Source organism: Pelobates fuscus, chromosome 3 (genome assembly GCF_036172605.1).
Source record: "Pelobates fuscus isolate aPelFus1 chromosome 3, aPelFus1.pri, whole genome shotgun sequence".
NCBI classification, from domain to species: domain Eukaryota; kingdom Metazoa; phylum Chordata; class Amphibia; order Anura; family Pelobatidae; genus Pelobates; species Pelobates fuscus.
This window is the reverse complement of record NC_086319.1, coordinates 337,013,078-337,039,156: the sequence shown is the minus strand read 5'-3', so window position 1 is coordinate 337,039,156 and position 26,079 is coordinate 337,013,078. Positions and strand designations below refer to the sequence as shown.

The window sequence follows — 26,079 nt, the reverse complement described above, 5'->3', positions numbered from 1 at the left end:
AAATTTTTTGGGGGGGGATACGTATTTGTAGTGGTTTAAAGTGTGTTCAGCTGGCATCTCCCTGGTAAACACCAAATCATTTTTGAGAGCCTGGAGACTTATATAACCATGCCCACTAAAATTAGCTTTTGAGGTTATGGTCATTTATAGCGCCCCTTTCACCCTACTCAGAAAAAAAACTTTTTTAGTGTCCATATTTATTGCCCACCAAATTGAAATCTGCCAGTGAGATAATTTCTTATGTTCAATTTTGTAATGCATGTAAAAATACAGCAGATCCTTACTTTGCAAGCAGTCAGCGTTTAACAGGTCCTGGCATTTCTCGTGGCACTTGACTCCACACTCTGTACACCTCATGCCTTGCCTTGCAATCCCCCAGAGCAGCCCCTCACATTCATAGCAGTATGTGGGAGTAGTTGCAGTCCACACTTCAAAGTTGTGAGGAGTGGTGGATGAAATTGGGTAAATCAGAGCCTGCAAAGTCTTTTTGAAGACATGAGTTTTCTGTTGAGGCAAACAGCATACGCAATTTCATTAGTTTTGGATGATAGCTGATTAATTTTTCAGAGAAAGCAAGTTTGCTTGGCCAGAGAAACTGTTACCAATCATCTCGATGTTCTCATATTGAAACAGGAAAAAAAACTGGGTCACTGGAAATATTGCTGTTACATAAAACCTTCTGCAAATGTTAACATTTCTATGTTGTGTAAGATTATTGGTTTCTCTAATGTTAATTAGAGTACACAGCATTCTGGCATTTTACATATCTACAGACTCACCACAAGAAAACACAGTAGATATTCACTAAGCAGATTTTATAACTACCTTTTATTCGGCTACCTATTGGTGCTTTTACAGTTTCACGCTATACATTTTTTCATTACATTTTTCTTTTTTACTCGAAGAGAAAGCGAGAGAATAGTTATTATAAAGTCGCTCAGTCAGATCTTCCCAGGGATAGTAAATATGTCTAAGTTTGGTGATGTACGATAACAGCCTTTTTTTTTTTTTTTTAAATTCTTTATTTTGGTTGTGCGTGGTATAACAAAAAGCTTGTTCAGCCACAACAGCGGTCACAAGCAGTAATACATCAAACAGAGGAAACATAACGTGGCATGTAATTATACCGCACATTTTAGTTTTATGAGAGAGTCTAATAGGGTCCGCCGTTTCAGCAGTGTGCTAAAGATTTATAAAACATTCGACAGTGTCACGTCGCCGTATAAAAACTCAGGTACATCACATTTTGACACAAATATGGTATGACGTTAACAGCACGTTATTAAATGCGTGATGATCAGGCTAGGCAGACGTGTCTAGGCATTGTTCTCAGCAGTGTAAATTGTTAACGAATCAATGCAAAACATAACGACAGGTAAGAGTTAAACATTTTCACCCCCCTACATAACACCGCTTTGCTATCTATACATAAAAGTCTAATGCTGCGTCAAGGGTTAGTGTGTGAATACAGGTTACATTTAAGTGTAAGGAGGGGTTTACAACGTTTATGGGTACACATATGAGTTGTGTTGAACAATTGCGTAAAAGAATTTGTGTAGTCAGTTGCATAGTGCTGTTGTTCAATTAAGTTGCAGAAAATGAAGATAATAAAAATACAATCAAAAGTAAAATTGCATTGGCTCCGTTTACATATCTGTGATATAGAGCGAGTAGGCGGAAAGCTTGCATGAGCCAGTGGTCTAAAGCCTAGTGTGTCGCATAGAGCGGTAACATTGGCCCACAACTGAGTACTATGGTTTAGGACCAGCAAGTAGACTTAGGGCAATTGAATACTAGCATTTGTTTTTTTTTTTTTTTTTGTAGATTGAGAGGGAAACAGTCAATACATAAACGTTGAATGGTTATAAACTGAAGTTAAAGAAAAGCATATATACAACTCGTAATGGGTGAGAAAATTAGTAAAATAATAGTAGAATAATAGTATTAAGGGCAGCTATCACAATGCTTAAATACAGTGTGGGTGGATGGGAGCGTCTGAACCCGGGTAGTGAGTTGTGCTGTTAACGCTAGTGTTGCTGTGCCCTGTCTGGGAGAGTGAGGAAGAGGGTAGATGGCATGTCAAGCACGTTAGTAAGGCAGGTGTGAGTGTTGCCGGATGGTCTTTGGCAGTGGAGCAACTGCATGAGAGGCTTTGTGTGTTTATATGACATAAGCAAGCTGACGTTAACTAGGCTGTGACGTCCGGGGATCGGTCAGCTACGCTAGTAATGCAGTGAGAGATATTTACAGTAAGCCCGTGAGAGGCGTTAGCATAGGGCGGGCTAAGCAATAGCCAGGTTGTGGCGTGTAAGGGTTGGGCCTGCAGTGCTAAGTGCATGCGGTACCTCTGGCTTTCCAAGCCAGGGGGTAGTGTGAGATGTGTGATGGCAGGCTGTTCTACAGCCAGGACTAAGATAAGGGAGCATATCCATCGCAAGTTATATAGCGTATATAAAAAAAAAAAAAAAAAAAAACAACAACATATGCACTTAATAAGTCCCGCTCTCTCACCCGGACGGGCGCTGGTATAATAATAAAAATAAGAGTAAAAATAAAAATAAAAATAAAAGGAGTTGCAAGCCGATTCCTGATGTCATCCGTGGCTCAGCGTGATGGGTGTCGTGTTTGGGAGCATCGGGTGCCAATAGCCGACTGTCCTGAGGGGCTAAGTATATGATAGGGCGGTAATTGCCCTGGTAGTGGTCGTCCATAGGTAGTCACTTGGACCTTCAGGACCGGGAACATAAGAGTCTCGGAAATGCAGGTAGTTGTTCGGGTTAGAGTTCCCGTGTGTACGGGCCAGAGCCCTGGGTTATGGCACCTTCAGACTTCTTTGAAGTGCAGGTTGTGGCCGCGTCTGCCGGTAGGTCCGATGGCCGCCTGGGGACAAATTCCGGAGCGGTAGCAGTTGCCCAGCGTGAAGGGTGTTGGAGACTCGTCGGAGGCTTAGACAAGTTAGGTATGTCCAGGGGTAAGCCTAGATGCCTCAGGGCCGACTTTGCTTCCTGCAGGGACCTAATGGTGTGCGTGGATTCGCCTTTGTTAACCTGCAGGGTGTGCGCAGGGCCCCAGCGGTACTTCACATGGTGTGTGCGCAAGTGAGCAGTAAATGGTCGTAGGGCTCTCCTCCAAGCCAGGGTGGCCCCAGAGAGATCCGCATAGAACTCAAGGTTCATGTCCTCAAACAGGTAAGTTGGGTGTTCTCTGGCAGCTGTCTGGACTGCGGTCCTGTCCCTCTGGGTTTGGAATTGAAGGATCACATCTTTAGTAGCTGTGGCCGGGGCTGTTGCAGGCTTTGGGATGCGGAATAGGCCTTCCAGCGTCACTGCCTTAGCAGACTTCGGGGTCAGCAGTGCTGAGAGGAGCCTGCGTGCGAAGTGGGGCAGTTCAGCATCAGGTATATCATCTTTGACGCCTCTGATCTTCAAATGTTTCAGGCGGCGGTTATTTTCCAACGTGGCGAGTTTCAACTCAGTTTTTTCGTTTTGCTGTTTAAGCTCTGCAACAGCCTGCTGCAGATCCTTGATTAGGCCTCCGTGGGATTCTAAGGTTGTGTCCACCACCCTTAGCCTGCCGTCTATGCCCTGCAAGGCCTCCTTGAGCGATGCCACATCGGCCGAGATTTTTTGATGGTGTTCCGCCATCAGGTCTCTGATTGCCTCCATGCTTACCGGTGTAGGTTTTACCGCGGTTGGCTGGGGCTGTCTCCGATCTGGTGTCTGATGTGGCCGGGCCGGAGGGGTCATCTCCTCCGCTTCATCGGAAGTTTCCTCGTAGAAATCCGAGCATCCTCCATGCATGGACGCCATTCCGGAGCTAGTTGCGCCCTGGGCCTTCCGCCAGATTTCGTCGATCTGTAAGTCCAGTCTGGGTTTGTCCGGTTTAAGTTTTTTTGTTTTTCGCCCCATTTAGGTGCCGGTATGCTATGGGGTCCCCACGGGGGTAGGTTAACCCGATAATAAGGGTTAAAAACGCCGTTTTTAGTTGTAGTGGCCTGGAGCTCTTCAGCCATGCGACCAGTCGCTTCAGTAGTCAAGCCACGCCCCCGATAACAGCCTTTTTGTAGGCTGAAACATTGCAATATATTCGAGTAAATCTTGGGAATATCATGAGTGCTATATCCTTATATTACTAAATACAAACATTGCAGCCCAGCCTTATCGAGTTGCAGAACACCATGAGCATGATAAAGAGGTGATTGTTGTTTACTGTGACTCTTTCATCGGGTTTGGAGATCCAACATTGCCGATTTTAGTTACAATATATATACAAGAAATGGGAGCACTCTACTTAAAACAGACACTTGCATTAGTCACTGAGTCACAAACAAGTGGATATATTTAACTGTGTTTGTACAACAGTTACCACAGATTTGTGTCACAGATTTATTTATCTATAACTCTGTAAGACAAGCAAACAAATACTGGATCGACATGTTGGAATGCCACCAGTAAAAAGCCTGCTTTGACCACAATACAAAGTGTGGAAATATCAAAAAACTTTAATTGTACAAGACGACATGGACAAAGAGGAAGGAGTAAGGACCAAACTTCCTGTTTTCACAGCTAGCTACACTTTCTCAAATATGCCAACCAGGTATCTAATGTGTCTACTTTTTTTTTAGCAATATTTGGCCCTGAGAGAGTAAAATAAATATGTAGTATTTACCAGAGTTGTACTTACCAGTTCCTCATTGTTCACAGATGTTCGGATAATCATGGCAAGAGATATTCCTGCTTTTCGTGCAGTCAATGTCTATTGGAAAGGGTTAAAAGCCACAGTCATGTCACAGACTCATGAATTTTTTTTATTTTATTTATGCAACAGTGTAGAAAAACTTATAAAGAGTTTGCAAGCTTGTTTGAACAGGCTCTCTTTAAAACATTTGTAGAATGGATTTTGCAAGCTTGTGTTATTTAACAGCTATTAAAATGTTATTAAAATACTAAACCTGATTGTAGTGAGTTTAATCTTGTACATGCTCTACTTGTATCAAAAGTGTTGAATGTTATAGTCAGAAAGAACATGTGCAAAATTAAACCATGCAACATCAACAAATAAAACCATCAACATTAAAAAAAAAAAAAAAAAGTATAACTCTGCGACAGTACAATCCCACAAACAAAAGGTAGTATGTCGGTGGATCTCTGTAGGTGGTCTGTACAAATTGGACACCTATCTGCTCAACTTTGGAATGCAACATTTTAGATCAAAATGTATTGCTGCATTGAAAGACCCAGGGAAGTGACAGGAGGATTGGAATGGCTCTGAACACATTCAGGGTTAGACATTAAAGTGAGTATTGTTCAAAGTGAATTCAAAGAGAATTTGAAATTTAAGTCCAAAACAGCAGACGTGGAAAAAAAATAACCAATGAGTTTGACCTTGAAATTCACTTTGAATTACTGACAATTTTCACTATTGTGAATAACCCAGGCTTCAATTCACTACGGGGATTAATGTTTTATGCTGTTTTACATACTGTATATGGGCACTGTTTTCTAAATTCTGATGGAATTGTTACCCAAATATTTAACCAATGTTGTTTTGTGTCACACCTTTAGTTTAGAAGATGACAACAATATGCTTCCAAAAAAAAAAACGTCAGACCATATCTGATGTTTTGCAAGTTAAGGGTTATAATATATATTTTTAAAACTCTGTATCCTCTGATAATTTTAAAAGATAATTAAATCTAAATTGTGCAAATGTATTTGTCTGTAGGTGACAAACCTTATAACAATACTACAACTGTAAGACAATCGTTAGAATCCTTTCCTACTTATAATAAGACATCAATATGTTTTATATTTCCATATAAACAAAGTAAGGACTGCCCTCATTTTAAAATGGAATCTTGCATTATAAAAAGGTGCTTTAGACTTGTGTGATGATGACGCCCAAGATCTCACTTCTAGCATATAAGGCTTGAAAGAGGCCACATTGTGTGGCCAAAAAAATTACATAACACTCAGTACATTTAGGTTAGCTGAGCATAATGGGAGATTCACTTTAACCCCTTAAGGACCAAACTTCTGGAATAAAAGGGAATCATGACATGTCACACATGTCATGTGTCCTTAAGGGGTTAAGACATCAGGAGTTTCAAGCTTTGCTGTCACTGATCAAACTTGACAACATCAAAAGGGAATTAACACAAGTCACCTGATCACTAGCCACAAACTATATTGATTAGAAAGCTACTAAATCAGTGGTACAAAAGTAGTAGTATGCTTGCTTGTTTTTTAACCATATCTGAAGTAGTCTTATCTGGCATATAAGGAAATGTTATTATGTGTTTAAAAAAAAAATAAACAACAAGCAGATGATTATGGACAGAAAAAGAAATTAAATTTACAAAGTGAAGAGTGAATAATATATCTGACTATCTGAAAGGCAGACAAAATACAAAATTGGTTAAATACATGTAAGATGAGACTTAATGCTGATAAGTGATCAGTAATGCACTCAACAAACAAAAAACTGGCAAGCAAACACATTACTTAAAACGTACCGAGAAACAAAGGAGTTCAGAGGAACAGCTCTAATGTGTACCTGTCATACTGTACATGAAAAATGAAACAATTTGCACAGTGTGAGAAAGGGGCTTCTTGGGCAATTTGGCTCTTTTCAAAGGGACACACTTTGACATAACACTAATTGTAAACTTAAAAAAATAAAATTGTTGAATAGCTTCCTGAAACAGTGTGTCTAGCACAAATCATATACAACACACAGAATTAATATGAATAAAAAAAAATGCAAATCAAACTCACTGCACTGGTTCTTGTGTAAAGGTATTTCAACCACATACTTACAATATCAGTATATGATGTCATGATACATTGCACAAGGCGGCATGTTTAAAGGGTTTTAAGTGGAAGTGTTTTTCTCCCCTTCCCAACTCCCAATAAAATTGTAAGCTAAAACAAAATTACCACCTTTAAAAAGAAGAAAGTTTGCTAATTTTCATATGCTTAGAACCCATATTAAAATTACTGTAAAGCATAGAAGCATATGCATAGGCGTGCGCACGGGGTGTGCCGGGTGTGCCTGGGCACACCCTAACCCCCGCGGCACGCCTATGCATTGAGACCGGCAGGGGAGATCTCAGGATCTCCCCTGTCGGCTCATGCAGAGCCGGCGCTATCCGAGCGCCGGCTCTGCTCTCAGCCTCCCCTCACCGGCTCACAGGCAGTGAGGGAGGCAGGAGAGGACCCGGGGAGCTATTGCCAGCAGCTCCGCCGGGTTCCTCTCGCGAGATCTGAGCGTTGCCGCGGCAACGCTCAGACCTCGCGTGAGTGAACTCTAGCCCTGCGGGGCTAGAGTTCACTCTCCACTGGACCACCAGGGATGGCAGCAGCAGCAGGATCCCCCCTCCCAGGCATAAGGTAAGAAGGGAGGGGGGATAACTGATCTGCCTCCACCTCCACTGGACCACCAGGGACAAGGAACAAGAATCCCCCCTCCCCACATAAAGTAAGAAGGGAGGGGGGATATTTAGTAATGTACCCCCACAATCACCCACACACATACACACATACACAGTACCCACACACACATACACAGCACCCACACACATACACAGCACCCACACACATACACAGCACCCACACACATACACAGCACCCACAGACATACACAGCACCCACACACAGCACCCACAGACATACACAGCACCCACACACAGCACCCACAGACATACACAGCACCCACACACAGCACCCACAGACATACACAGCACCCACACACAGCTTCCACACACAGCACCCACAGACATACACAGCACCCACAGACATACACAGCACCCACACACAGCACCCACAGACAGCACCCACACAGCACACCCACAGACATACACAGCACTCCCACAGACATACACAGCACACCCACAGACATACACAGCACACCCACAGACATACACAGCACACCCACAGACATACACAGCACCCACACACAGCACCCACACACAGCACCCACACACATATACAGCACACACATACACATACACATACACAGCACCCGCACACATACACATACATAGCACACCCACAGACATACACAGCACACCCACAGACATACACAGCACACCCACAGACATACACAGCACCCACAGACATACACAGCACCCACAGACATACACAGCACCTACACACATACAGCACCCACACACACATACAGCACCCACACACACATACAGCACCCACACACACACACAGCACCCCCACACACAGCACCCTCACAAACACAAACAGGACCCTAACAAACACACACACACAAAACACTACCAGTACCCTCACACACAAACAGCACCCTGACACACAATACATTTACAGCACCCTCACAAGTGCACACACACACACACACACAAACAGCACCCTGACACACAGTACATTCACAGCACCCTCACAAGCACGCACACACAAACACCCTCACCCACATAGTACACTACCAGCACACACACATCACACTAACAGCACCCTCACACAGCACACACACAGCTTTGTGTGTGTGTGTGTATATATGTGTATATATATACATACATATACATATATATATATATATATATATATATACACGCCGCGTGTGCTTGTGCTTGAGGGTGCACACCCTAATGCAATAGGCTGCGCACGCCTATGAGCATATGTCAAACAAACACATTAACATATCTCTCAATCTTGGGAGTTAGATTGAAAGTAGGACCATGAGTGGGTGGTTGGGCTACAAAATAGTGGTGACAAGAGGGGCTTTCAGGAATGAAGGTGTGTAGGCCTGAAGTTCATGCACACCAGGCTGACAGAGATGCTTCAGCCAGCCCCTCTAAGAGCTGGCCATAAGCAGATAACTTCTGAAGCCCTCTGAGCATCGCAAGCCTATTGTAAGGGTTAATGACAACTGTCAATATCTTGAGTTGAAACTGAAAGCTGTTTTTTTTTGTTTTTTTTGCAGAACAGTGGGTTAGAAATTGAAACTGGTAGATCTACAAATAAGATTGAGTGACAACACGCCGAGCCCGAAAACAACAAGCCTTTAAAGTTAAATCCCTTTTCAATCAGATTGACTGACTAGGTTTTATCCCTAAATAACAAAGTGCTCTGCATTAGGTCTTAAAATAGTTTTTATTTCATTTTAATGTGCACTTCTGCAGAAGACACAATACCAATTCACAGTCGGTATTATTGCTTATTGAGACATTATTTGTTGTTTAAGGCGCAGTGATTGATTTTAATACATACTTCAAAGAAACTAAAGATGTGCTCATCTTTCCTCGTTGTATGGCTACATGATTTAAACTGTACCTAATACAGCATGAAGACTCAAATAACAGATTTATGAGTCTGTGATGTCCCCGTATTGGAACGGGTACTCTAAGCCATAGCAGCTACGGTTCACTGTAGAGGTTAAGGTTCATTAAATCTCTAGGTGTCAACCCTACACTTGGTTTTCTAACCATTCTGGATTAGATTGGCAGCAAATGGCACACATAGTCCTCCCACCCTCAGCCACACTGTTGGCTTATTATGGTCACTCATCTTCCCTGTTGGTTGGTCTGACCAACATAAAAAACAACCACCTATTCATTTTTTTTTTATCAGTGGTCATACATTTTCCTTCTTACATACCACACACACAAAAATAAGATAAAATAAAAAGATGACTTTTCTTCAAACAACAACTGAAGAAGACAATGTGACTTAATTTGCAGTATATTGATCTACAGTATATTGGTGTGTGGCGAAGGGAATCACTGACAAGCCTGTGAGTATGGGTTCTTTCTACTTTTAACATTACTCTTAAAATAAATTAAGGCCATAGGCTGCCAGAAACCATACACTATACATCTCAACATTTTGTAGTACATATATCAGTTTAACTGAAAAATTTATTTGATAATTACTAATGAAGCAATCTAATAAAAACGAGCCAATGACTCATGTATAGAGTACATACATTCACATGGCTATAACATCTACTATTTACGTCAGCACCACTGCTTAGAAATGCATGTTCTGGGTGTGCCCCCAATTCCCATTTTCTCTGTGTAGATTTGGATCCCAGACCGGATTCCTATTGGGTTAAGCACCACACCCATCCACTAAGGGTGCCCCTTTGGAGGTGACCACAGGATAACTTAAATTGAGGAGTCTTTTGAAGCAGTTTATACTGCAAGTAAGTGTTGCAAGTTAGTATGTAAATTGTCCATGTTAAAATTAGTGTAGGACTTGATATTGGGGTACTGTGACTTAGTGGTGAGCTTAACACAATATGGCCATATGGTGAAACTGAAACCCATATTTATTTGCTAGGATAGGTGATTTTAAGTAGCCTTGTTAAATGTAAAGCTGTATTTTTGTTTGTGTACGCACACATTTTGTATTTTGAAGATGTTTTGGTCTCTAAGGCAGCACCACTGGGTGTGCCCCAATTTCCATTTTTTCTGTATATTATCTACCAGTGAAACTCTACAGTTAACAAAAGTATTTTTTTTGTTTATGCCTCTAAACAGTAAATTTAGATTGGCACTGGCTTTATTCACTTTTACTTCCCAACCTAAAATGAGCATCAAGCTTTCTCTCATGTGGGTAACAAAGTAGAATGTGTTAAGACTACGATCTCTGCAGAAAAAGTCAAAATACTTTGTGCATTTTCTTGAGTGACTAAATTCATATTTGTATATGTTCTACAAATCCATTGTATATACATCTATGGCGAGTATACATAATGTGCAATGGGGTTAGAATGTTTTTAACAAACATTTCTCATTGGTTCAAACAGCCACGTTCTATCTGTCACCTTCACTCCTGGACATATTCTCCTCTGCTAGTGCTCAGTATATTAAGAAAAAAACTCGAACATAAACATAAAAACAAAAATTGAGTTCTTAATGAATTGGATATTTAATTATTCTTAGCTCTAATTAAATAATTCTCATTACAGGTGTAAGTCATTTGGACCATCTCTAAATGAGTTAGTTTGCTTTAAGACTATTTCAAGGTTGATTAGTACAGATTTTTGATCACATTCTTATTTCAGATTAAATTACCAGCAACAAACTGAAAAGAGGTACTCACCATGGCCTGTCAAAGTGTGCAGCAAATATAGGGATAAGGGGGATTAAAGAAAAAAATATAACATTAGAAAGAAATAGAAAATTGTTAATTCAAAAATCATGAATGCACATTTAACAATTTTATATCATTTTAGAACAAATAAATAATATATTAAGAAAATGGAAAATGTAACCCTGTGGGATTAGACTAACATACAACACTTACCAATGAAGTAAGTGTTCAATTAAACCAGAGTCAAACTCTATAGACTAGTGTGTCAGGAGGAGTTCTATAGTTACATATATAGATACAGTATCTCACAAAAGTGAGTACACCCCTCACATCTTTGTAAATATTTTATTATATCTTTTCACGTGACAACACTGAAGAAATGAAACTCTGCTGCAATGTAAAGTAGTAAGTGTACAGCCTGTATAACAGTGTAGATTTGCTGTCCCCTCAAAATAACTCAACACACAGCCATCAATGTCTAAAAATTTGGTAACAGAAGTGAGTACACCCCTTAGTGGAAATGTCCAAATTGGGCCCAATTAGCCATTTTCCCTCTCTGGTGTCATGTGACTCGTTAGTGTTACAAGGTCTCAGGTGTGAATGGGGAGCAGGTGTGTTAAATTTGGTGTTATTGCTCTCACACTCTCTCCTACTGGTCACTGGAAGTTCAACATGGTATCTCATGGCAAAGAACTCTATTAGGATCTGAAAAAAAGAATTGTTGCTCTACATAAAGATGGCCTAGGCTATAAGAAGATTGCCACGACCCTGAAACTGAGCTGCAGCACGCTGGGCAAGACCATACAGCGGTTTCACAGGACAAGTTCCACTCAGAACAGGCCTCGCCATGGTCGACCAAAGAAGTTAAGTGCACATGCTCAGCGTCATATCCAGAGGTTGTCTTTGTGAAATAGAAGTATGAGTGATTCCAGCATTGCTGCAGAGGTTGAAGGGGTGGAGGGTCAGCCTGTTAGTGCTCAGACCATACGCCGCACACTGCATCAAATTGGTCTGCATGGCTGTCGTCCCAGAAGGAAGCATCTTCTAAAGATGATGCACAAGAAAGCCTGCAAACAGGCCTTGCTGAAGGATTACTGGAACCATGTCCTGTTGTCCGATGAGATCAAGATAAACTTATTTGGTTCAGATGGTGTCAAGCATGTGTGGAGGCAACCAGCTCCGTGATGTCATCATGAAGGAGTGGAAGAGGACTCCAGTGGCAACCTGTGAAGCTCTGGTGAACTCCATGCCCAATATTGACACTTTGGGCCCAATTTGGACATTTCCACTTAGGGGTGTACTGACTGTTGCCAACGGTTTAGATATTAATGGCTGTGTGTTGAGTTATTTTGAGGGGACAGCAATTTTACACTGTTATACAGGCTGTACACTTAGTACTTTACATTGTAGCAGAGTGTCATTTCTTCAGCGTTGTCACATGAAAACATATAATAAAATATTTACAAAAATGTGAGGGGTGTACTCAATTTTGTGAGATACTGTATATGTGGGTTCTTTCTAAAAATAGAAAAATGAACAATAAGAACAATAGTTTTTGTTCTTCTTTCTAAAAATGCAAATAGTTAATTATATGGTCTATATTCACTCATTCTACTATCCATTCAAATATTTTACAACCAAATATATTTCCATTTTCTAACATAACATTTGCTTGGTAAGGAGTTGGAAAAAAATAACATGCCCTGAAGTAATTGTTGGCTATGCAAACTCTTGCCAAACTCTGGCTTTTATTCAACCATGGTACTTTGTGTCTTCCTAGTAAGCTGAGGATCGTGTGAGTTTTACTTCAAGAACACCTGAAATTATAGTGGCAAATCACTACAGATACTGTTAAGCCGTAATATTTTGTCAGCTTCCAAATAACCATTGTATGAATTAATAAAAAGCTACGGTTATGGCATTTTTAGAACAAAATACATTTTCAATGAAAAAAAGTGATATCTGTAAAACAAATAATGCAATCATATATAGTCAATTTGTCTAGCCAGAAATGTGATGTGAATTTCAAGTAGCAATATACAATTCAAATCTGTGCATTAATGTAGCCAAGGGAACGAGTGGTAGATTTCCAGAGTTTATTGCATAAAGTGAAACTATGCATATTAAACAAAGAATGGATTACCATACAGAACAGAACAGAACATTATATATTAGCTTACTGCAAAGTGTTTATATTATTAATAGTTTTAAGACAAGAGACAATACAACTTCCATCTTTTTGACCGAAGGCAAATGGAATAGGGTATATATAGATAAAACTTAAGGCTTCATTTGTACTATATTTTCTCTACATATATATGTAATGAAAAATAAATATTGCAGATAATATGATATAGACATAAATCACTCTCCATTAACGTGTGTGCACATAAAGCAAGTTGTATATTTATTATGTATGCAGTGTAAGCCCCATTACAATTTACCCTCAATGCATGTTTTATGGTACTTAGACTACCTTGGTTTTGTCTCCCTGATACAGCTGTAAGGCTACACATGGATCATTGATATCCGAAGAAGAATCTTTCTTCTTCTTTCACCTTCCCAGATCCATCCAACCTGCGCATGCAACATGCGTCATCGGGCATGCACCAAGCACACTCCACTCTCTAGCACTAAAGACAGGGCTTGAGAGGTAGCCACATGCAGCCTGCATAAAACAAAACTGTGAACTACTCTCTGTATAAACTCATAGAAAAGCACGGTTGCTATCAGCTTATTGAGCAGGTCCACTCATCAAACTCCTTATCTCACAAACTCTGGCTGGACAAGGAAGTCCATCATTGACCAGAACACGAGTCGTAGCATACTTTAGATGACTGAGAGTTCAACTATTGTGCTAGTTGAAAAAACAAGGCTAGCTCAGTGTGATATGATGCATAACATTTGTCTAAAGAATTCTAGAACAGCTTCCATAAACTTAGTGCTTACCACATCGCGTACAATAGGTAAAGTTTTCTTCCTCCGTAGGTCTGGCATGCTGTCGATACCATAAAGACCAGTCCTATGAGAAACAGAACACATTGCACTAAAACATGATGTGTGTTACCAACTATTAACAAAGTAATAAAAAATTATATCTGAATTACATTGATGCCACTTGGTACCAGTCACTGGTCAACCAGTCAGTCATAGAAATCTATGTGGTATATAAAAACATCAGGTTAATGCTTTCCCTAGCTATATGCTACATAAAGGAAAACAGCAGAGATAAGAATGGAATATAAACAATATGCATGATAAACCTCTATCTAATGGCAGCAGATAGTTATGAAGTACTGGATATCTAAAACTAAACATATTTGCACATATGCAAGTTACAGTATTGAACAGTGACTAGAGCAGATGTTTGCTTCCCATGGGGACTTCAATACATGTCTACTCTTTGCGAGCAGTTTACTACGCATCAAGTTGAAGTGACTGACTTGCATTTTATAAGGAACAATACATATTTTGAAAACTGGTGTGCTTTTTACTTTCATACAATCACCAATTATATGTGTCAGGTTTCACATCACTGTGATTTACTGTTTCATTAGTAAATCTTATCATTCATAGGAATGCTTGAAAGAGCTAGTTATATCCTGTGGAAGTTGACAGAAATGGATGACTGTTTCTTAAAGGGATGCTCCAGACCCCTAAAGCACTATAGCTTACTTAAAAGCTTTCTGCGTAAATAGTGTGTCCTTTTTTTTCATTTATCAAACAGTGGCTATTTCAATAGAAATTGATACTTTTATAAATTAACCTGGGTACACCCCCTGGCTTTCAAGCAGACAGCAGGTCCTGTTACTTCCTGTAGTCAAAAAAACCTCAACTGCTGGAGTGAACCAGACTAGTTAGGTGTACAACTGGATATGATGAACGAAATAATATTGATAATATGACAAATACCGTCTAGTGAAACACCAATAAATAGTAGTGAGAATCTAGCCTAAAATGGCTTACCTCTATGTACAAAAAATAATAATAATAAATAAAAGAATGATGCCTATGGACCTACAAGGCTCCCAAATAGCTAACTGGCTGGAGACTTTAATCAGTACAAAAAAATGGTCAAACCCAGAGCTAGGGGCCCATACAGTAGGTATGAGTCAAATGACAAGCATAGGTATCAGGGGTGCTGTCACGTTCAGCTAAACACGGTGCTTAGATCGTGCAGCTGTAAGAGGGGCTATGAACTTGGTAACCAGTGTAATATAAAGTCTGATCGGCGGTATACCAAGCATTAGTCCCACTGAAAAGGGGGGGTGTCAAAGATGAGTTAATGTATACTTCTCATAGATGACATAGGGAAGAGGTCTATAGAAAGAACCTCACCCTCTATAACTCGATAGCTGTAACACTAAACAGATAATGGTTACAGTATATAACCGAGAAGCCCCAATTGGTACTACTGAGGTATACTTCAGCAGATACAAAACGTGACCCAAACCCTAGTACAAATAGGAGGTAAAAAACACACAAAAGGGTGACTACATGTGTATAACCATACTTAGTATGTTGGTTGCCTACACATGGTGATAGAGATCCCTAAGTGAAAAAACGTGAGTAGAACAGAGAGCCCTTAGAGCCCGACGCGCGTTTCGGTGCTCGCTCTGGATGCACCTTCGTCAGGGGCTAATTTGAGACTGGTCAAAAATCTCCTTTTAAATGAATCCAAGTCCCAGCCACTTGCTAATTGTCCAATGAAACCGCCGGAATTCAGCGCCAAGCCAACCACGTGGGCGTATGTAAATGCCCTAGGTGGATGGACCAATCACTAATCTCCTCGTCAGACGTCATCTGACGTTTTCTTTCGTATGCACTTTCTCTTATCAACACCAATTTATTAACCCAATGTGTGCCAAGTGGATTTGGTCTATTATCATACCGATACATATGTAGAGTTGTAGCGTTTTGCTACATAGCCGTGTTATTAATCAAAACTTTAGATATTGTTACAGGTTTCAGATACACTTAGATCGAGAATTCGTCTAAAGTGTTAACATAAAGTATTTTTCTTAGCTCTTCCAGCCTCAGAAAAAGCTGAACACTTCCACATCGTTTTGTCCGATTTGTCCCTTTGGGGACTAAGATCGGATGGAGTGGCTACTGACTTGTAGCGATTGCTGAGAGCCTCCACTGTATTTGGAGTGCCAGTCTTATGCTGACAGCTAGAATAGCATGATAGAGAGATCCTTTATCTTAGGACTAGTGGGGGTCTAACAGTACCCAAAATATCTTTAGCATCTGCATTTAAAATGGGTACACAGCTTTCCATTGTACAAAAGCTTCGAATATACTACCCTTTAAATTCCGAGGGATGTCAATAAAACAAGCCTCATGCTGTTATGTAGGGTATGTGTATCTCCACATAGGAGACTTGTGTTGCCTAGTGCAGGTATAGGGTTTTGATCGTGAACACCCTATATTGAGTAGCAGTGCAAGCTGGCAGAGCGCCGCAAAATGTACCAATACTCGCCCTACTATGTCCACCAGGACTGATAAAAGGATGGTACGCATAGTGTTCTATTTGTACATTGGGTATAAATTGGGTGTTGCAGGTTAAGAGGTAGGTAGTGCGCCCTATGTGTGGATGATCAAATAACATTATAATGCTTAGGAGTCAATCCCTTCGGGCATCTTGGTGCACACAACTCCATAGACATTCATACTATGTTGGGTAACCACCCCTCTATTACATAGGGGATAATGGAAAGTACTCTCTAAATTAGTGTATGGATATCTATACTGTGTGGGGTGGAGATTAGAGGCTGGGCAGGGGCTGGGCGGTTGGGCTAGGGACTTGGAATACAAAAGGTGATAGTTATAGTAGTGACCAGAAGGAACTAGATATTTACAGGTATTTACAATATATACATTTCTATTAAAATTGGTAGTAATCAGTATAGCGTGCTTAGGAAGCTGGATTTATCAGGGCACTTTACGGGAGGGTACGGATCATGGTATTGATAAGGAATGGCGAGACAATCATCCGCAAATGCTGTGTATGTCTAGTAAAGTACTTCTTGGGATGAAATGAACTCACTGTCCAACTAAGGACAGTGAGTTCATTTCATCCCAAGAAGTACTTTACTGGACATACACAGCATTTGCGGATGATTGTCTCGCCATTCCTTATCAATACCATGATCCGTACCCTCCCGTAAAGTGCCCTGATAAATCCAGCTTCCTAAGCACGCTATACTGATTACTACCAATTTTAATAGAAATGTATATATTGTAAATACCTGTAAATATCTAGTTCCTTCTGGTCACTACTATAACTATCACCTTTTGTATTCCAAGTCCCTAGCCCAACCGCCCAGCCCCTGCCCAGCCTCTAATCTCCACCCCACACAGTATAGATATCCATACACTAATTTAGAGAGTACTTTCCATTATCCCCTATGTAATAGAGGGGTGGTTACCCAACATAGTATGAATGTCTATGGAGTTGTGTGCACCAAGATGCCCGAAGGGATTGACTCCTAAGCATTATAATGTCAGTTGATCATCCACACATAGGGCGCACTACCTACCTCTTAACCTGCAACACCCAATTTATACCCAATGTACAAATAGAACACTATGCGTACCATCCTTTTATCAGTCCTGGTGGACATAGTAGGGCGAGTATTGGTACATTTTGCGGCGCTCTGCCAGCTTGCACTGCTACTCAATATAGGGTGTTCACGATCAAAACCCTATACCTGCACTAGGCAACACAAGTCTCCTATGTGGAGATACACATACCCTACATAACAGCATGAGGCTTGTTTTATTGACATCCCTCGGAATTTAAAGGGTAGTATATTCGAAGCTTTTGTACAATGGAAAGCTGTGTACCCATTTTAAATGCAGATGCTAAAGATATTTTGGGTACTGTTAGACCCCCACTAGTCCTAAGATAAAGGATCTCTCTATCATGCTATTCTAGCTGTCAGCATAAGACTGGCACTCCAAATACAGTGGAGGCTCTCAGCAATCGCTACAAGTCAGTAGCCACTCCATCCGATCTTAGTCCCCAAAGGGACAAATCGGACAAAACGATGTGGAAGTGTTCAGCTTTTTCTGAGGCTGGAAGAGCTAAGAAAAATACTTTATGTTAACACTTTAGACGAATTCTCGATCTAAGTGTATCTGAAACCTGTAACAATATCTAAAGTTTTGATTAATAACACGGCTATGTAGCAAAACGCTACAACTCTACATATGTATCGGTATGATAATAGACCAAATCCACTTGGCACACATTGGGTTAATAAATTGGTGTTGATAAGAGAAAGTGCATACGAAAGAAAACGTCAGATGACGTCTGACGAGGAGATTAGTGATTGGTCCATCCACCTAGGGCATTTACATACGCCCACGTGGTTGGCTTGGCGCTGAATTCCGGCGGTTTCATTGGACAATTAGCAAGTGGCTGGGACTTGGATTCATTTAAAAGGAGATTTTTGACCAGTCTCAAATTAGCCCCTGACGAAGGTGCATCCAGAGCGAGCACCGAAACGCGCGTCGGGCTCTAAGGGCTCTCTGTTCTACTCACGTTTTTTCACTTAGGGATCTCTATCACCATGTGTAGGCAACCAACATACTAAGTATGGTTATACACATGTAGTCACCCTTTTGTGTGTTTTTTACCTCCTATTTGTACTAGGGTTTGGGTCACGTTTTGTATCTGCTGAAGTATACCTCAGTAGTACCAATTGGGGCTTCTCGGTTATATACTGTAACCATTATCTGTTTAGTGTTACAGCTATCGAGTTATAGAGGGTGAGGTTCTTTCTATAGACCTCTTCCCTATGTCATCTATGAGAAGTATACATTAACTCATCTTTGACACCCCCCCTTTTCAGTGGGACTAATGCTTGGTATACCGCCGATCAGACTTTATATTACACTGGTTACCAAGTTCATAGCCCCTCTTACAGCTGCACGATCTAAGCACCGTGTTTAGCTGAACGTGACAGCACCCCTGATACCTATGCTTGTCATTTGACTCATACCTACTGTATGGGCCCCTAGCTCTGGGTTTGACCATTTTTTTGTACTGATTAAAGTCTCCAGCCAGTTAGCTATTTGGGAGCCTTGTAGGTCCATAGGCATCATTCTTTTATTTATTATTATTATTTTTTGTACATAGAGGTAAGCCATTTTAGGCTAGATTCTCACTACTATTTATTGGTGTTTCACTAGACGGTATTTGTCATATTATCAATATTATTTCGTTCATCATATCCAGTTGTACACCTAACTAGTCTGGTTCACTCCAGCAGTTGAGGTTTTTTTGACTATTCTAAGCTATAGGGGTTAAGCCCCAGGACACCCCTGGAGTGTCCCAATAGGTGCTCCTCCACCAGTGAATTGGTCCATATTCGTTTGGACCTTCCTCACAGGTGGATCTTTTGTTAAACCTGTTACTTCCTGGTTTGGTTGGCTCAGTGGACCTAAAGAGTAATTAATTGCCAAGAGCAGCTGCTTTGCAAATACATCCCGTAGAGTTGCATTGGAAAGTCTGTGATTGGACAACCACATAAAGTCTGGGTGGGGTTAGAAGGGGAGAGCTGGTAAAGGCAGCAGACAAGAGAACTGCAGGTTTTCTGTTTTAGATTTACCCCAATAAAAACATGCATAATTAAATGCATGCACGTTTTCATTTGGGGTATATTTATTAAACAGTGTACACCAAAAAAAGTCCTGCGCTCAGACTCCCACTACTCCTAGGCGGCAGTAATAACCATAGAAAACATCAGCCCCAACACATACAATAAAAAACAACAAAAAGAGTTACTTGCGCATTATGCCAAATCCCTATGCATACTTGGATAGTAGGAGGTTTTTAGTACCACTCCGATGGCGATTAGATGTAAGCTCCCCAGCCACTTCAAGGCAAACCTCTTAGTGGAGTCCTGCACTAGCAATTCACCTTGCTTCCTTCAGCTTCAGGATTTTAATTAATTATTTAGTATTTGGGAAGTGGAGTCTCCTTTTAAACGGATATCTCTCATAAAAAAAAAAAATAGAAAACTATATTTTAAAAAAACTGCAATGGAATGCATTTGAACCTCTAAGAATGATAGCAATATATGAAGGGGTGAAGAACGCAGGTGCAGGGAGTGCGTGTATGAAACTGTGGTTGTTCTATAGAACATACAGAACAGTCATTGTTGTCTGGAAATAGTCATGTATTCTCATCACCGTCTCTAACTATAAGATTTTGGGTTGGAAACCAAAGGGAGTATAATATTTCTGAGGCAGACAACATAAATGCAAATAGTAATCATTATTATCTTTTGTAATATTAGATAAACCAATCATAGACAGACTGTAAGCTATGAATATTTTTCCATGCATGAATGCATGTGAGGGATTGTCCTGCACCTAAAAGGCATTGCAATTGTTCCAGACGATCACTGGTTGTCTCTACAGTCCAAAAAAAATAATCTGTTTAATTATATGTACTGATCTATTTTATTATCGGTAAAGTTCAAAACTACATGTGCTATTTTATAAAACCATAAACATATTCTATTTAAGTTAAGACAAAAAAAAAACCAAAACAAGTAAATTATCCCATATTTAATGCTCAGCAGGGATTGAAATCTATAGAAAGTTAGGCAAACCAGTGCATATTTTACCATATATTTTTGAGTACTATATCCCTTTAAATTGTATGCATTTTATTTTAATGCTGCTCTGGGCAACTATCCAAATGGTAGTTTGATTGAACCAACTGAATTCTGGGAAAATGTTTAGCTTGTCTATTAATATAGATGTTTGGTTATAAAATAAGAATCAGTTGTGCAAACAGTTTAAGTAGATACACATTCAAAGCCTGGGATTATGAATATACCACCAATAAACCCCCCATAGGAAACATTAAAATCACTGCGGTGACTATCCTATATCCATTTAATGCTGTATTTCATTAATCTGTTTGTACTGTGTAATCTATACAGGCAGATCAGCCTGGAAAATAAAGGATAGACATTTGTTTATAGTAGCAATTCACTGTACTTGGAAGCACTGGAATATTTTACTCAAATCAGTCTAGAATGTCACACTTAGAAATAAATGTTATAGTTATTTTTATTTACATTAAACCAGTGCTGTAGTTAACTAGGTGGTATTTGCCAATCTCAAAAAGTTCACTCTTGTAATTTCTCTTAATGGTGCGCTCTGAGCACTATAACCACTACAGCTCATTTACCAACCGTAACAAACAGTTTTTAAGCATGTTAAAGGGACACTCTACTGCCCAAATACACATAATAAAAATATATTATAGTTTAGTAGATATACCACTATGAAAACTTTCATACATATAATTATGTATTTTTTCGTTAGGGATTTTTTTTAAACTGCTTGACAAAAACTGCAGATGTCTTGTTTGCAGCCTTTGCAAGCCCTCTCCTTCGTGCCTGGCCCAGACTTTCTGTGACTGTCCAATCAGCACACAGCTCAATGAGAAGTCTTTGCAAGGCAGGTGCTCTAAGCAACTGCTTGCCCCCTGAGTTTAGTTAAACAATCAGGAACTAAAAGTACCTGACAGCCAGGGGGGTGTAACAAGGCTAAATTATAAAAATGCCAATTTCTACTAAAATGAAATAGTAGGACACACTCTTCACGCATAAAGTACTTCAGCAAGCAAGTGCTTTAAGGCTCTGGAGTGTCCCTTTATCAGTAAAAGTCCTCATTATTTAGGCTAGTGTTAGCAGGTCTAACTTTAGGGTCAATTAAAGCCTAACAATACCTTTTAAGAGAGTGCCCTAATCTGCATCCAAACTAGATGTCTGTAAAAACACAGAAATATAAATATATATGCCTACAACAGAAATAATTAAAAGTAGTGTGGAACTTATATACTAGTATAAGCTCTATCAATGTACCCGTTTGAAGAAAGGGAAAGTATATATTTTTCATAAAAAATTAAAAAAAAAATTATTGTATGAAAATGCTAGGCAATGCTGCTACATGAATGCTCATAGACACAAAGGATTGTGGAGGAAATGTATCTTGGCAATGTATTCTTGGAAGATGGCAAAACCAATCAATCAGAGGTTGCTATGTAAATTTGACTCTCTCTGCCGGTACTCTGCACATGTCATGTCCTAAAATGTTTCAAAGAATATACTGGGGGATGGAACAAGTACTGTCACCAACAAAATTGTAAAACAAATTCTTGCAGTAAGTTCTGTTTCAGGAACCATAATCAAATGTTAAATGTATGGGAAAATAAATGTATAGAAAATATTAGAAATGAAAAAATAAAAAATAAAAATAAAAGGATGAATGAGGGAAAAAAGCAAAAATAAAGAACTGAAACAAAGTCGAACATAAACAGCTTAGGTTAAGAACGATTGAAATAAATGCACAAACACATTTGTAATCTCAAGAAACAACAGATAAGAAAATATATATTTTCATACAGAAAGAAACTTCAAAAAATATATAAAATCACAAGTAGCTGGTTTGCTGCAAAGCTTCTGTTTTGGCTCTTGCAAATCGCTCTACCACAAATGTCAATTAGCATCCAGCACCCCGTGATAACAGAACCATCTGGTCGACTGAAGATTGGCAGAGATTGTATTCATGCATCAAAGCCAATCCCTCAATGGATAAAACACTTCTGATGCAATATTTATGCAAAGAATATTGAGGGTTTTTTGGAATCATCTGATGCTGTTTCTTGTGATAGGTAAACTGCATGTCATCTAACAAGATATCTTCAACAACAAGGCAGAAGCTGTTTGGATACAGCGTCATTGCATGATAGGAAAACAAATGTTGTGAATCAAAACTTAAAAAAGGAAAACTGACTGGATACAAACAGAATTGCAAAGTTTTGTCCCATTGTAAAACATGAAAGGCATCATTCTGAGCTGGATAAGTTTAATCATCAGAATAGGTATTTAAGATTTACAAAGAAACATGGACTTCTTTGTGTAGCAGTTCTAAATCCATGCCTTCCCTTCACATATACTCATTAATCCTGCCATTCCAGAACACACACATTTGTTGTACACAGATAGGGCTGGAGTACAAGTATTTCTTTAAGAAGGGTTCAGAAGCCCTACACTTTGAGTAGTTTTACTCACATCACATCAGCCATGAAAAGATTTGGGGAGTCAAAGGTTGGTGCATTTATCGGTTTCACATTTTGTGTCATTAATGTCTCCCTTCCAGGTAAGAGCTAAATAGTACAATGTGCAGCATTAAGACACTGTGATGTATATATGATGCACTCAGACAAGGATCATAGCTCTGATTCTGATCCTAGTAAGTCCCACTTTCAAAATGTTCTTCCTTTATAAGTACAGACGGTCCCGTCCTTGGTGGCCACATCATTGTTTCATGGTTTATAGTTGGTCTATTGTATGATGTCTGGTTCTTAAACCCCCTCCCCTTTTTGTATCGGGTTCCTGAAGGCCTGGAGACCAGATTCCTATCCTGTATCCCATCTCTGAAAGCCTGCTGATCTTATTCCAGAGGCTTGCCTTGCATCCTGTCTCCTGAATTCCTGCTTCATGATTCTGAAGGCCTTCCCCAAATCTTTCCTCCTGTAGATCTGTCCCCTGATTCCAGTGACATGCCCTGCATCTTATCTCGTGAAGACCTGCTCCGTGATTCAAGAAGATTGCCCAGTTTCCTGTCTCCTAAAGGTCTGCTCCCTGACTCCAGAGTCCTGCTGCCTTGTATCTTGTGACTTGCTTGCATTCTGATTCCGCTCCTGTTTATTTAAGCGGTTGTGTATATAAATATAAAAAAGCATAGATGGTCAGCACTCATGGGTCTTGCAGTTGTTAAAACATAAGAGAAGCACAGAGAGAACTTAGAAAACAAATGCAATCTAAATATCTTATTAACCCTTACCTTATGGTATATAATAGAGGTAGTATTTTTGTATAACGCTCCACAGGTGAAGCTTTGCCTACCACTTATTTTTGTTTCGTGCAGGTTTCAGCTTCTTGTTATATAAAATATAGATCAATAAAAACTCATACTGAGAATGGAAAAAAAATAATCCTATTGAATCACAAGCAAAACACTGCCAGCATGTTTTTAGTATTGTTCATGTTTTTCGTTTTTTAGTTATCGCAAAAATGTTTTACAGGCTTTAACCCTGGTACTGTCTTTCAATTGCTTACTCTGCAGAGAGCACATAGACACAGAAAATTATCTTTCAAGGGATCAAGTCTGACTGCCTGATTCAATAATTCTGTTTCTTAGAAATAGATACGTGGAAGCTTTAGAAAGAAAGAATATGAGAGGAATTGTTTTTCAATTCATTCTCTCATATCAAGCTTCTCTATGATGGATTTGAATGTACTAGAAAAAAAAAACCTCTAGATAATCTGATCAGATATTTTGTTCAAGATTCCATTAAATAATATAGGACAGTATCCATTACATATGTTAAACTTATCTGCCTTGTGAAAGACAAACTTTTCTAATCTCTAAGGTCTGAGATTCCAACAACATTGACCTTTCCCATTTGACCTTGGGAAAACACTACATAAATATAATATGAGTTAACATCTGCATGAATGTAAAAAGCACTGGAAAGGTTAACTTTCCTTTTTTTTCAGAAGATTCTGTTTAATGGTTAGAGCCATAGAATGCCTCTTGGCAAAGTTCTGAGACATCATACTGAGGCTCTTAAAGGAACACGATAGTCACCTAAATTACTTTAGCTAAATAAAGCAGTTTTAGTGTATAGATCATTCCCCTGCAATTTCACTGCTCAATTCACTGTCATTTAGGAGTTAAATCACTTTGTTTCTGTTTATGCAGCCCTAGCCACACCTCCCCTGGCTATGATTGACAGAGCCTGCATGAAAGAAAAAACTGGTTTCACTTTCAAACAGATGTAATTTACCTTAAATAATTGTATCTCAATCTCTAAATTGAACTTGAATCACATACAGGAAGCTCTTGCAGGGTCTAGCAAGATATTAACATAGCAGGGGATAAGAAAATCCTAATTAAAAAGAACTTGCAATAAAGAAAGCCCTAATAGGGTTCTCTTTTACAGGAAGTGTTTATGGAAGGCTGTGCAAGTCACATGCAGGGAGGTGTGACTAGGGTTCATAAACAAAGGGATTTAACTCCTAAATGGCAGAGGATTGAGCAGTGAGGCTGCAGGGGCATGTTCTATACACCAAAACTGCTTCATTAACCCCTTAAGGACCAAACTTCTGGAATAAAAGGGAATCATGACATGTCACACATGTCATGTGTCCTTAAGGGGTTAAGCTAAAGTTGTTCAGGTGACTATAGTGTCCCTTTAACCATATTTAGAAAATACTATTTTGTAAAATGTTTCTAAAGTTATGATTTTATACGGGACTTTTTATATTACTTATTTCTGATAGACAATCTTTGTGTTAGGTGTTTTAACAAAGAAATTGGAACATACAGGCTCAACACTGAGTCAACATAAAAAAAGGAAAATTCTAAATAAAATTGTTGGTAACCACAAGGCTGTCTTAGGCATTTTACAGAATCAGAACAAGTAGATGGGTGAAGCTACAGTAAAGACAAAAAATAGTGTCAAGATAGTACTGAAAATATAAGTGGAAGAAACAACACGGCTAATGTTATTTTTGTGCCTAGTGTTGTCACCTCACTGACGATGCCTAAAAATAGATGAAAAGATCTTTTGGGGTTGCTGTATTTCCTGTACTTGCCAACAATCCAGATCTGGACTGCCCTTATGGGTGGGATTATCCTCCCTGCAATGGCAAAAGTGAGCAAAAACATTTTTGAGACCTGAGTGGAGACTAACCAAAGGGCAAGTTATGGAGATTTATCTGAGTGTCTGTCTGTTTTCAAAATTCTCATATTCTCTGTTTTTATTTCTCTGTTCTTTAAAAGTTAGAGTTCAAATGTCCTTTAAAAAAACGGGGTAAAAATGTATTGAGTAAGTAAAACAAGATATTTAGGCATAGACCTTCCAATCTATCACATATTTATTTCTTTCAAATATTTTTTCTTGCAATTATGTAAATTG

The 26,079-nt window shown here is 39.5% G+C and overlaps 1 protein-coding gene across 1 annotated transcript in view; it reads right to left on the bottom strand.

Moving 5' to 3' along the window:
- Window positions 1–26,079, bottom strand: part of UNC13C (unc-13 homolog C) — a 507,695-nt gene that overhangs the window by 374,955 nt on the left and 106,661 nt on the right. The window contains exons 6-9 of the mRNA XM_063449078.1: window positions 14,013–14,085; window positions 11,073–11,078; window positions 4,684–4,755; window positions 285–504 (exon numbers count right to left, since the gene is read on the bottom strand). Coding sequence (XP_063305148.1) covers window positions 285–504; window positions 4,684–4,755; window positions 11,073–11,078; window positions 14,013–14,085 — 371 coding nt within the window. The remainder of the gene's footprint in view (window positions 1–284; window positions 505–4,683; window positions 4,756–11,072; window positions 11,079–14,012; window positions 14,086–26,079) is intronic.